General features: G+C 39.5%; 2 protein-coding genes and 1 long non-coding RNA gene across 5 annotated transcripts in view; 2 read left to right on the forward strand and 1 right to left on the reverse strand.

Annotated features, from left to right (window-relative positions):
• Nucleotides 1-5,485, reverse strand: part of LOC136711429 (hyccin 2) — a 78,391-nt gene extending 72,906 nt beyond the window's left edge. For all 3 annotated transcript variants that reach the window (XM_066687702.1, XM_066687699.1, XM_066687700.1), the window contains exon 1: nucleotides 5,233-5,485. The gene's annotated coding sequence lies outside the window, so the exon portion shown is untranslated. The remainder of the gene's footprint in view (nucleotides 1-5,232) is intronic.
• Nucleotides 5,486-5,595: 110 nt separating this feature from the next.
• Nucleotides 5,596-7,645, forward strand: LOC136711769 (uncharacterized). Its single transcript, XR_010804774.1, has 2 exons — nucleotides 5,596-5,683; nucleotides 6,946-7,645. It is a non-coding gene; the product is annotated as an uncharacterized LOC136711769 (long non-coding RNA).
• Nucleotides 7,646-10,737: 3,092 nt separating this feature from the next.
• Nucleotides 10,738-12,096, forward strand: ndufb3 (NADH:ubiquinone oxidoreductase subunit B3). The gene is made up of 3 exons (XM_066687315.1): nucleotides 10,738-10,839; nucleotides 11,216-11,349; nucleotides 11,722-12,096. The coding sequence occupies exons 2-3, from the start codon at nucleotides 11,222-11,224 to the stop codon at nucleotides 11,870-11,872; spliced, it is 279 nt and encodes a 92-aa protein (XP_066543412.1). The 5' UTR covers nucleotides 10,738-10,839; nucleotides 11,216-11,221; the 3' UTR covers nucleotides 11,873-12,096.
• Nucleotides 12,097-12,274: the final 178 nt, after the last annotated feature.

The following is a 12,274-nucleotide window of genomic DNA, read 5'->3' on the forward strand; positions in this document are numbered from 1 at the left end:
TCTTTCAATTATCATTTTGAGGCCATTGAAAACATCTTAAGGAAAACGAGTAACTGGCTCTGTAGCAGAATTTCAAAGTAAAAGATCGGATGCAGGCCCCTATTCATTTGTAAGCATGCACTTTCATATTTGAACCCGCTGAATCAATACTTAGAAGGAGCACATTCTTCTTTGCACAGCTGCAGTCTGTGTGCATTTAGTACCACTACATCTTTGCTCTGAGTCCTCTTCTTCAAAGTCTTACTGTGCTTTTTGTGGAGATGAATGGTTCCATAATAGTCTAAGTGGTTAAACCTTCTACATTAATTTTGCAGTGAACTTCAAGGATTGTTTTTCAGATATAGTACCTAACTTGGCATTAAGAAGCTTTCACATTAGTTGTGATGGCACTGGATGTGAGTGAGTGATAAAGTCTAAAAGGCAAATTATGCTTCATGACAAAGTCAGCTTTATTATTTTTATAGATGTAGACATCTATCTGAAATCTCACCTCCCAGTTTTATGAGAAGGTCCACTTTGTTAAGTTTAAGACTGATCAGAGAGAATTTTTCTGATTAAAATTTTAAAGCTGTAAGAAAGTGTCCAACAACAAAGAGCTCAGAGCAGCTGCTTGGCTTTGCCCTATTTAGAGGCTCTCAGATGGAAAATTGGAGCTCTTGCATTAATTAAACTCTAAAAATGAATGGACCACAATGATTGGTTTATATTCAAGAATATTTTTGTTTCTTGATCGAGGCGGATGACGTTGAATGGGAACAGGGTCATGGGCATTATCATTTATCATTTTTTAGCTCATAGCTGAAGAAACAAAGCACGGATCTCAGACAGAGCTCTGCTCACACAGCCACACAGCCGAGGTCCAGCAATCTTAAATACTGGAATGGATAATCCTATGTGGTGACACAGGCACACATAAGGGACTCCACTTCAGCTGAGAACACAATAGCATGCACAAGTTCCAGACAATTAAGTGTGTACAGTGCCCTAAGCAGACTATTAAAAGTAACGGGAAAAACAGTGCTTTTAAAAAAAAAAAAAGTGGTGAAGCGAAGGGAGAGGGACAGGGGGGACCATAAAGTACAGTGTGCTAATTAGAGTCATGACGACCGAATTAAGTTGAAGCATTGATGTCTGCTGGACAGTTTCCCTTGAATTTGTTTTACAAACAAGCGTACAGTGTACAGTAGCCTACGACAAAGACAAATCATTTCTGTGATTAGGTCTGAGCTTAATTATATATATATAAATATTTAAAAGGAGGTTGCTCTTCAGACAGTTTTCAACCTTACCTTTAGAAAGGCACAAAACATTTTTTTTCTTTCCATTACCATTCTTAATTAACCTTTTATGAATATGTGAACCTGGATGACATTTCCTGTCATATACCTAAAAGGGAGCTGGATTCCATTAAAAGAGGGAAGGGGGCGGCGATCAGAGATTCCTCTTAATTTCCTTTTCCCTCATGCAAAGCACAGCCTGGAGATGTGCTTTGTAATAATAACACCCTTCTGCTCAATGCTGTCTCTGGATCACACATTGCCAAATCAAATCAGCATTCAAAGTCTGATCAAATGTCAGATACAAGTGCAGGAGGGGGAGAAGGGGGGTGCTGAGGTATAGAAAAAAAGAAAACACAAATCTAAAGCATAATCAGCTTTCCAATGGCTCTACATACTAAATAATTTTTTAAGAAACATTTTTAAAAAGTAGAATCCAGTAACTATATTGAGTATTGCTACAATAACCGATAATTTACTGCACACACCCATCAAAATAATTATTAATCTGTCCATATTTTGTTTTTCTATACAATCTTACTTTTCACTTTCCCTTCACCCACTGCCTTACAAAATATATTAAATAGCTTAAGAAAAACACTATTCTATTGGTAGTTGGTATTGGTGCTCTTGAGATCATGTAACTGGGGTACATATTGTATTGCCCCCACTCCCCTAATGCCTGACATTCAGATTATCTGCATAAATACTGAATTCATTACATTTAATTTGAACTTCCTCCACTGGACAGGAACACTGGATTTGTCATTGACTTTCCTAACATTTGGACTCCTACTCCTTCTCTTTGAATTAGTAAACAAGTTCATTTCAGCTACCACACTAGAGTACAGTTAATCACAGTTCTGCACATGCAAATGGCAGAGAATTGCAGAGGAAGGCAACCGGAATACAAAACAACTTTAGGTTTTGTTTTGCCCCCCCCACCATTAAACATAGTTTAAAATTTCTGTTTGTAGAATAAAAGGGTTGGAAAACACCTGCCAATTCTATCCAGGTACATTCGGGAAAAGCAAGTCTTCACAACCTCTGAAATGAAAGGCTCGTCTTCACACGGTTTACAACCGCCCACCAGAATTACATATTTTGGAGAACAATCCATCATATTAAATAATTTGGAGATCCAGACAAGTAAGCCAAGATATTTAATTTTATATTGTTACATTTGTATGAACCCTAAGGTATAGGATAGTCACAGAGGCAAGTCTGAGTTTATTAGCTTTAGCCTTAGTGGTCTCAAAACTCAAGGCCGTATGACGGAAAGCAAATGTCGTATAGTACGTAAGTACTACCTTTTGAGAATTATCAGACAATCATTTTGCAGCCAGCAATTAGGGGTTATTTCTAGGCCTTAGAAACCGTGTGCAGGAGATGGCTTTTTGTCTCAACACAACAAGCATTGCCTTTCGAACAACAACAATGCAGCACAGTAAACACAAGCACTTCACAAGTCTGTCTGCTATTGATATGTGACTGAACTGTAAAGTGCCTTAATTCTAGCTCCTCACATTCACTGTCTTAATATCACAATTTGACTGATTGTCTGCTCTCATTATGAAGGGGAGGGGGGATAATTTAATGAAAGAGACACCCTGAACATCACGCAGGTACATCAGAGTTACATTGTGTTGAGCGAGCAGGTAAAGCACACTCCTTTCTGTGTGTGCCTGCTCTGTTGCGTGCTGCACTCTGACTGCGATCCACTCTGTACTGAATTCTGTTAGTGTGTGGGAATTCCAAAGCAAGGTTATATTCTGACGTTTACAGATGACTGCCACCAAGAATGAGTTTGTGAGGATTTATTTAAGATTCTGCCTGCTCCCTACACACTGAATCATCCGATCATATCACAGTTGTATGTTTAACATGAATTCTGCAGATGGAAGTGCTGATACCAGCTGAAATGGAAGTATAGAGGCGTCTATTATAATGAATCTGTCATTGACATTTACAGTCTGCAAAGTACTTTTCTTTCCGCTTGGGGTCTCCTCAGTTTGGCACGTCCCCTTTGAAGTTCACCTGATCATTACAATCCAGAAGTGAGCAAAATACATGCTGAGCTCTCCCCAAGAAGATGAAATAACCTCTATCATACAGATGACAAGTAAGACTTTCCAGCCCACTGCATCACACCAGCCAACTAAAATACAGAGTCAAGAGTCCAAGCATGCAATCCTAACGTGATGTAAGCAGATATGATGGTGTGGCACCCTAGTTTCCTTCTTTGGAGAGAATCCTGGAAATTGAGGGAAAATTAAGAACTGATTCCAGTGTCAAACCAGATCCCCCTTATACCTCAAGAACAGAAATCAGCGCATTTTACTGTAGGAGCCCGTATGTCATAAATGATTTGTCCGTAGCTTTCCTGATTTACCAAATCAACCACTATTCTATTTCTTTGGTCATAAATCCCAAAGGTAACACCAGCAACTGCAACCAGAAACTCGAGCACACAATGTTGAGCACTAACACATTATGCTGTGAACAAAGTAGGTTGAGAACATTACCTCCTAAGGGTTTCCCCATATGGAAAACTCACATATTGATAATGTTGCTTTATACATTTATTTATTATTTTATTATTTAATAATGTAATGTATGAGTTATACATAGGACTTATCCACATGGGTTGAGAGCATAAATCAATTAACAATCCTCACCATGCACACATGCACAAATTAAAAAAAAAAAAAAAATACAAAACAGGTAAAGCTACATCATCATGTAGTTCTCACTACTTTGATCAAGGCGTTTATGGAGAGAAATTACGCAACTAATATTGTACGTTATTTGTTGCGTTTCATTTCCAGTAAATGCCAATTCAAATGCATTTGCCTTTGAATCCTTTTGCGAACACATTTGCAATAAAAGCCCTGCGCGATATGCATGAATAAGCATATTTCACTGGCACAACATCCAAGACTGTTACAATCTCACAGAAATGGCATTAGAGGGGAATGCGACATGCAGAGCCTGCAGCACACAGATACCACCGATTTAATTCATGAACAACTGTGCTATCAAACTAGGTAAATCATAGCAATGAATCAACCTATTCAACATTGATTTATATTATCCAATGTGTGCTTATATTCACCGACCATGGCTATATCATTATTATAATTATTATAAGAATATACAAAATACACTTTAATGAAAATAAGAACATTTTAGAAAGATCAATAGTCCTTGGGTTTCCGTCTTTGCATAAACAAATAAGTGACAAGAGAATTGTTGTTTCTGGGTCTGATTACTGCTGCCAGCGACCGCCACAGCTCTGGCACTGGCACTGGCACTGGCACTGGCACTGGTCTCACCGCTATGCTTCAGCAGTTGCAATACTGCACTTCTTAAGCAAAACCCACTGCTGAAATTAGATGATTTTATGTAGACCCCAAAATAGAGTTCTTATAATTCAGCATTGAAAAATATGAGCACCCATGTTAAGAAAACACCAAAATATCCAAACCTTAATGATCTTGAATTGTTATTAAAACACTGTATGGAAATACTTTCAAAGGTTTATAGACAATATAGACTTCAAGATATAGAAGCTCCATGGATGGAGTTAACATGTCAATTTAGTATAATATATAGCATTGTGCGCCCTGTGTGGTATGTGTCAGAAAACCCCTGGCAGGTCCAGTCCGATGTAACGATTTGTAGAGCACACACATCTGGATAGGAAACACATTTGGATAGCTGGTCCAATGCAAACAAGGTACTTCCTTGTGTCATACAGCACATGCAGACAGGGTGATAACATTACGGAGATGACACGTTTCGAGGAAGGGCTCGTACAAGCAAATCAGCCTCTCACAGTTACTGTACTGGACGTGCTGTTGTTGTTGTTGTTGTACAAAAATTCAACAGACTTAGCATACATTAAACGGGTCGGTCGTATTTCCCAACAGTGTGGATGTATACTGTGACCTACCTGTACGTGAATTTCACGGTCCTGACTCAGTCGAGCCTCTGCTGTTCTGGGCAAGTCCTTGGAAGGGCAGTTGCAGTAAAGACAAAAAAAAATGCCGAGTCTCTGTAACAAGATGTAATCCCGTGTCACAATCAAAAGTTACGAAGCACAACCCCCGATGGACAATCCTTTGCATGTGTGTCTATAGCATGATCGCTCTGTGTTGCGCTATGCTGTGCTGTGTAGCATCTATTCCCCCCGGTCTGTGCTGACTGTCTCATTGACTCTCCAATAACATCGTCTCCTTCCTGCCACTGCGCCGCTCCTCACCAACAAGCACAGCCATTGGACGGGGGCGGCAGGGGCTTTAATAACAAGCTACGCTATTGGACAGCGTCTTCAGGGGAGTCAAAAGCGTTGCTGTGTTTGTTTGTGGAGTTACATAAAGTAACTTTGTGGCGGAATTTGAATTGTAAGTGAACCAATGAAAGTAGTCATTTTTCTCTAAATTGTACAGAGTCTTTGCAGGTGATTACTTCTATGTTATTTATTTGCCAAGGAAGTCAGTTCACGACGACGCAGTGAGCTGAGGTGTGGGTCTTGGTATTAATTGTATCGTTTACTATAATTTATATTTTTTTCTAGAGGTTCCGCGTGTTTTTTTCCGGCTAGTTAAAATAAATAATGTTTCCGCTCAAGTACATTACATTTCCAGCAAACGTATGTAAACTTAAGCCTTGAGTGCATGTAAAGGAATGGATATTTACTGCATCACTTTTGTACAGCACATTCTTCCGCTGCATATATTTTAATATTGGGCTTCGAACAACATAATTCACACAAAGAGGCAGATCTAATAATATGTAAAACACCAGTTTCGAGGATGTGTTAATTAGACGTGTTCTCTAGCTCATTTACATACGAAGATAAGACAAGTCTACCGCATTCTTCTATGTGGTTTCACATGCTAATGCCCCATATACATTCTTAATTTCGCCTTAAATGTGTTTTACTTTACAGATTGAAATAACTTTAACCTTAATTGGGTGATTGGTTGTTGCTACTAAACTCAACGAAAAAAGAAACGTCCCTTTTTCAGGACACTGTATTTTAAAGATAATTTTGTAAAAATCCAAATAACTTTACAGATCTTTATTGTAAAGGGTTTAAACAATGTTTTCCATGCTTGTTCAGTGAACCATAAACAATGAATGAACATGCAGCTGTGGAATGGTCGTTAAGACCCTAAGAGCTTACAGACGGTAAGTTATAAAAACTTAGGACACTAAAGAGACCTTTCTACTGACTCTGAAAAACACACAAAGAAAGATGCCCAGGGTCCCTGCTCATCTGTGTGAACGTGCCTTAGGCATGCTGCAAGGAGGCATGAAGATTGCAGATGTGGCCAGGGCAATAAATTGCAATGTCCATAGTGTGAGACGCCTAAGACAGCGCTACGAGGAGACCGGAAGGACAGCTGATCGTCCTCGCAGTGGCAGACCACGTGTAACAACATCTGCACAGGATCGGTAAATCCGAAAATTACACCTGCGGGACAGGTACAGGATGGCAACAACAACTGCCAGAGTTACACCAGGAACGCACAATCCCTCCATCAGTGCCCAGACTGTCCGCAATAGGCTGAGAGAGGCTGGACTGAGGGCTTGTAGGCCTGTTGTAAGGCAGGTCTTTACCAGACATCACCAGCAATTTGTCGCGGTTTTGTCTCACCAGGGGTGATGGCTGGACACAAAGGAGTGAGCATTACACCGAGCCCTGTACTCTGGAGCAGGATCGATTTGGAGGTGGTGGGTCCGTCATGGTCTGGGGCGGTGTGTCACAGCATCATCGGACTGAGCTTGTTGTCATTGCAGGCAATCTCAACGCTGTGCATTACAGGGAAGACATCCTCCTCCCTCATGTGGTACCCTTCCTGCAGACTCATCCGGACATGACCCTCCAGCATGACAATGCCACCAGCCATACTGCTCGTTCTGTGCGTGATTTCCTGCAAGACAGGAATGTTCGTGTTCTGCCATGGCCAACGAAGAGCCCGGATCTCAATCCCATTGAGCACATCTGGGACCTGTTAGATCAAAGGGTGAGGGCTAGGGCCATTCCCCCCAGAAATGTCCGGGAACTTGCAAGTGCCTTGGTGGAAGAGTGGGGTAACATCTCACAGTAAGAAGTGGCAAATCTGGTGCAGTCCATGAGGAGGAGATGCACTGCAGTACTTAATGCAGCTGGTGGCCACACCAGATACTGACCGTTACTTTGATTTTGACCCCCCTTTGTTCAGGGACATATTATTCCATTTCTGTTAGTCACATGTCTGTGAAACTTGTTCAGTTTATGTTTTAGTTGTTGAATCTTTTTATGTTCATACAAATATTTACACGTTAAGTTTGCTGAAAATAAAAGCAGTTGAAAGTGAGAGGATGTTTCTTTTTTTTGCTGAGTTTATATTATATAATTGGGAGGCAGTGCAGAGCATTAGAAAGTATACAAGAACTGTCGGTCACTAACTTTTTTCCCCCCAATTTCAATAAAGTTTGAGATTATTCGTTAATGGAAAAAAAAGAATGTGGAAAAAACATATGGGCCACTTTTGAGCTGATGGGAAGCCATTTTTGTTAAGTTTTTCAAATGACTGAATGTTGCCTGAATGCTAATCGGGATCTGTGAAACCAGACATTAGTGGTTAAGGAGAAATCTACACCTATGAATCATACACCTTTTGCTTTGTTCGAATAACCTCCAAAGGGTATACAAAAGTAAATATTGCAGCAGAGACTACTGTTTATGAATGCATACAGGGAATATTGGTTGAGTGCATTTCATACATTGATATGTAACGATAATTCTAAAGTAATAATATCAATATAGGTATGTATATGTGTGAAAAATAGTGGCATGCAATAAGTGCTTAGGCCAAACAAATGTAGTATTCATGTGTATTTCCAAAGGAAAATCAATACAATAGTATCTTAGGAACTCTGATTTCACTGAGCAATTAGAATGGGCCTCCTTCATGAAGCAAACACTTTGAATTAGGGTAGACTGTTGTAGTGGATCATTAGTGTAAAGTCTAGGATCCCAGTCCTGGTCCTGGCCTCTACCCTGCTGTCTTTTTGTTCCAAACAAGCTCTGTTACTTAAGCAAACCTTATTTGAAGTAACACTCTGCTTAGATTTGACTTCCAGTGTAATAAAATACTTGGCTCTTTAGTAAGTTCTTTATACAATTAAATACTTGAATTAAAACCCCTACTGTTAAAAATAATGAAAATGCTCTGATTTAGGAAATGAGTAGTTCAATTAAGGGTTCAATTAATTGAGAGCTCTGGAACCAGTACCAGTACCAGGGTTGGGAACCGAGGGTGTGAAGCAGGGGTCTCAAACTCAATCTCTGGAGGGCTGTGCTGGTTTTCATTCCAACAGTCCTCAATTACTTATTTGGTTTTAATTGTTTAATTAGCTAGATACATTTATACACCTATCCAGGCCCCAGGATATTTTATAAGCAACCGTACCTCGAATCAAATGCAATTTTACACCATCAACTGTAAAATATCTTGTGATATATTTTTTAAATGTCAAATGAATTATTCAATTAGACAAATTATGTAATCGGGGGGACTGTTGGAACAAAAACCATCATACACATGGCCCTCCAGGAAATCAGTTTGAGACCCCTGGTGTAAAGGATGAGACCATGGGGACATACCACCCTGTTCTAATCACACTGGCAAACAATATTGCTGACAAAATGTAATATTGATGCCCTTGAAGAAGTTCTGGTGATAACTAAAGTGGGAACATTTGGTTTCTGGTCAACTGTTCTTGTCACTTTATGTATCTTTAAAGTTCCAATGTAGTCATAAGAGGTATTGTTGCAGACGGGTTTCATAACCTCAGGAAGCAGCAGCATTACCCAGATCACCAAATCAATTTTTCCAAAAAAGTATCGGGCTTTCTGTGCACCAGAAGCTCTAAAATAAGGAATGACTGGTCAGTTGCTTCAGTATCTGCTGACACCACCAGCAGCTTGCATGAACAGGATATTTTGCAAGACATTGTGACGACATCTTTTTTTATTTCCTTGTGTTTCCTTTCACTCTTTCTCATGTTACAAAATGTCAAAGTCTTTAACATCATTCAGCTAGTTTTTACCAACCTTGATTAGCACTAGTCTTGCACTACTATTGTACCGAAAACAGCATTGGGTAGTCCAAGACAAGTGCGGGTCTGTGAAACCAGTTATAGCTATAGTTAGTAGCTGTTATATTGATGACTGCATGAAGCAACAGCAATTATATTTAAACCACTGCTGTGTTCATCAGGCCTTTTGACTTTGAAATCAGGTTTACATTTTTAGAAAAGCTTTTGTTCTTTCCCCTCATATGCACTCGTCTACAAATGGCCCATCCCACCTCACCACAGCACTCCTGTACTCAAGGTTGTGGATACACAATACTCTTTCTTTCCCCCATATGTGAATTTGCGGTATTATAAAAATAAAATACACAAAATAGCAATGGGAGTGTTATAAATGAGCATGTGTATGGGCTTGAAGTCCCACAGCGTCCAGGGTGACCTGTTGATGTTTTTTTGTTTTTTTTAGATTGGCCATGAACTAAAGACTAGACCAAAAAAAAAAACATGTAGTTGTACAGCATTAGTTGATAACACAGAAAGTGCATTTTCACATCATTAGACTGTCATATAAAGACATTACAACCTTTTTTCTCTTTGGCATTACTTGTTGTTGCTACAGTCAGCTTTGAAACATCCCTCCAGATGAACAAAACCCGGCGTTATTCTCCTTAAATCCAGCAATGTTTTATTGCACCGCGTTTCCTTGCATACAACATCATATTTGAATGGGGTACTGTGATATATATGCAGACAACGTTGGGTTTAACTAAAGACATGTCATGGGGAAACAAGAAATAAACCACCAGTGACAATAATCAATTACCCCATCCTTCATAAAATGGAAAAAAAAATAAAACACTCAAGCAATGAACCTCGACATCTAAATTGGCAAAATATGTTGTTGTATGTCAATATATGGTCTCTATCGTACAACGCATATTATTATGCTCCATGTGTTTTCACTGCTCAATTGCTTTTATTAATTGTCATATACCGCTCTTTCATTTCACACAAACTTCAAAAATGCATTTACCTGTTTTCCGTGCAGTAAATTCAAGGCTTCTTACAAAGACTGGCTGCGGCAGATGCCGGAATCCTTGATTTTATTAATCATTTGAGATGCACGCTAGATGGCAGCATACAGTTTCTGAAACGAATACATTAGACACAAGGCATTAGCCCTCGCATTTTTAATGGTGTAGTACATATTATTCTAATAAGCTGGACAGAAAGAATGTATTAATTAATATATAAAACCCGAGAACCTCGCGTATCAAATCAAGTTGATTAAAAAAAAAAAAAAAAAGATCTGAAAATAATGAATCGGTGGTTTCAAATTCCAAAATAATAAACGTCTTTTATGTAGCCAAGCAGATTGTACCTCATCCCTTGCCGTAGTTTTAAAGGGGTGGTGCTTCGACTACTAGCTGGGAATTTTTTCTGGATAGAGGTCAACGGAAAACAAGCTAAAGTAAGGGCTGTGTGCACACTATATTATAATATTCATCTCATTCTCTTACGTATTGATTGCAGTTATTGTCTGTCAATTTGTATAAATATGGGCCAAACGGTAGAATTCACGACGCTTATTGAAATAATGTGGAATGACGCGGCCTGTGTATTCGGAAATTCATACATTACGTTAGCAGCATAGCATTTGGAAACAAGTGTATTTAGTGTGTTTTACTTTCAAACATTAGGATATACCTTCACCTTTGAATTTGTTTAAATATTTTACTTGGATTTTCAAAGTATGATTTATAGAGGATCATTTATACTGGTATACAGACGAGAACGTGTTTGTGATGTTTGCAACCGAAAGCATCGATGCTTTTGTTTTGTTGCAGGTAGTGATGGGTCACGATCACGGCCATGGCAAACTGGCCATGCCCGATCCCAAGCAGTGGAGAGTGGAGGGGACCCCCCTGGAGTTCACACAGGAGCGCCTGGCCCGCCGGGGATTGAGAGATCCGTGGGCTCGGTACGGGTGTTTCTGTGTATCTGAGTCAGTTTGTGCGTCACACCATGCCGAAGTTGAATTCTAAGAATGTTCATTTTCTTAGAATGTTAGGTCAAGTAGTTCAATCTAACATTCGAATCGAAAGGCTGTGCTTTACCAGTAATAATGTCTGGGCTTTCATGAATGTGAGTTTACTGATATGTTCCATCCTGTATGCTAAAATGGAAATGGTTGTATGTTCCCCTGTAACTTGACCAAATGAAGCAAGTTCATACTCCTAAATGTCAACTGCACAATGATATTGTGAATGCTGTTCTATCTGTCGCTCAAAAGTCATTTAAAGACTGTGACCTTAGTGGGGTTTTTTTGTTTGTTTTTTTTGGTTTGGAACAGAAACGAAGCTTGGAGGTACATGGGCGGCTTTGCGAGGCCAGTCGCCTTCAAAGACGTCTTCTTCAGGGGCTTCAAGTGGGGCTTTGCAGCATTTGTGGTGGCGCTGGGGGTGGAGTATGCCCTCTCCCCCCAGAAGAAGGGACATCACTAAATAACGTGAAGATTGCACTGGACTTCTCATTGGACCATTCCCATTGAACCCGAAGCTACGGATCCATTTTCAGTACCGATCTGCTACTCACCTTCAGCTCTTGTGCTCCTGTGTGAAACAATCCTGACACCATAGAACACAAATCTGTGCTGTGTGTCAGGTGTACTTTATGTTGTACAGAAAGGATAACATTTTGTTAAGTAATAAATCTATGAGTAAAACAACCTGTATTTGTTTTAGTTTTCATTTAAGGTTGCTATGTTGCCAGTGACTTTTTTATGACCTCCAACACTTCAGTCCTTTGTCTCACACTGTACTCAGAATGAGGACAGACAGAACTTTGTAAAGAACATTGCATTTAGCTTCAGAGAAGACATTCTAGGTAATATTTTTGCATACTAT

The sequence above is a fragment of the Amia ocellicauda genome, chromosome 16, assembly GCF_036373705.1.
Source record: "Amia ocellicauda isolate fAmiCal2 chromosome 16, fAmiCal2.hap1, whole genome shotgun sequence".
NCBI lineage: Eukaryota > Metazoa > Chordata > Actinopteri > Amiiformes > Amiidae > Amia > Amia ocellicauda.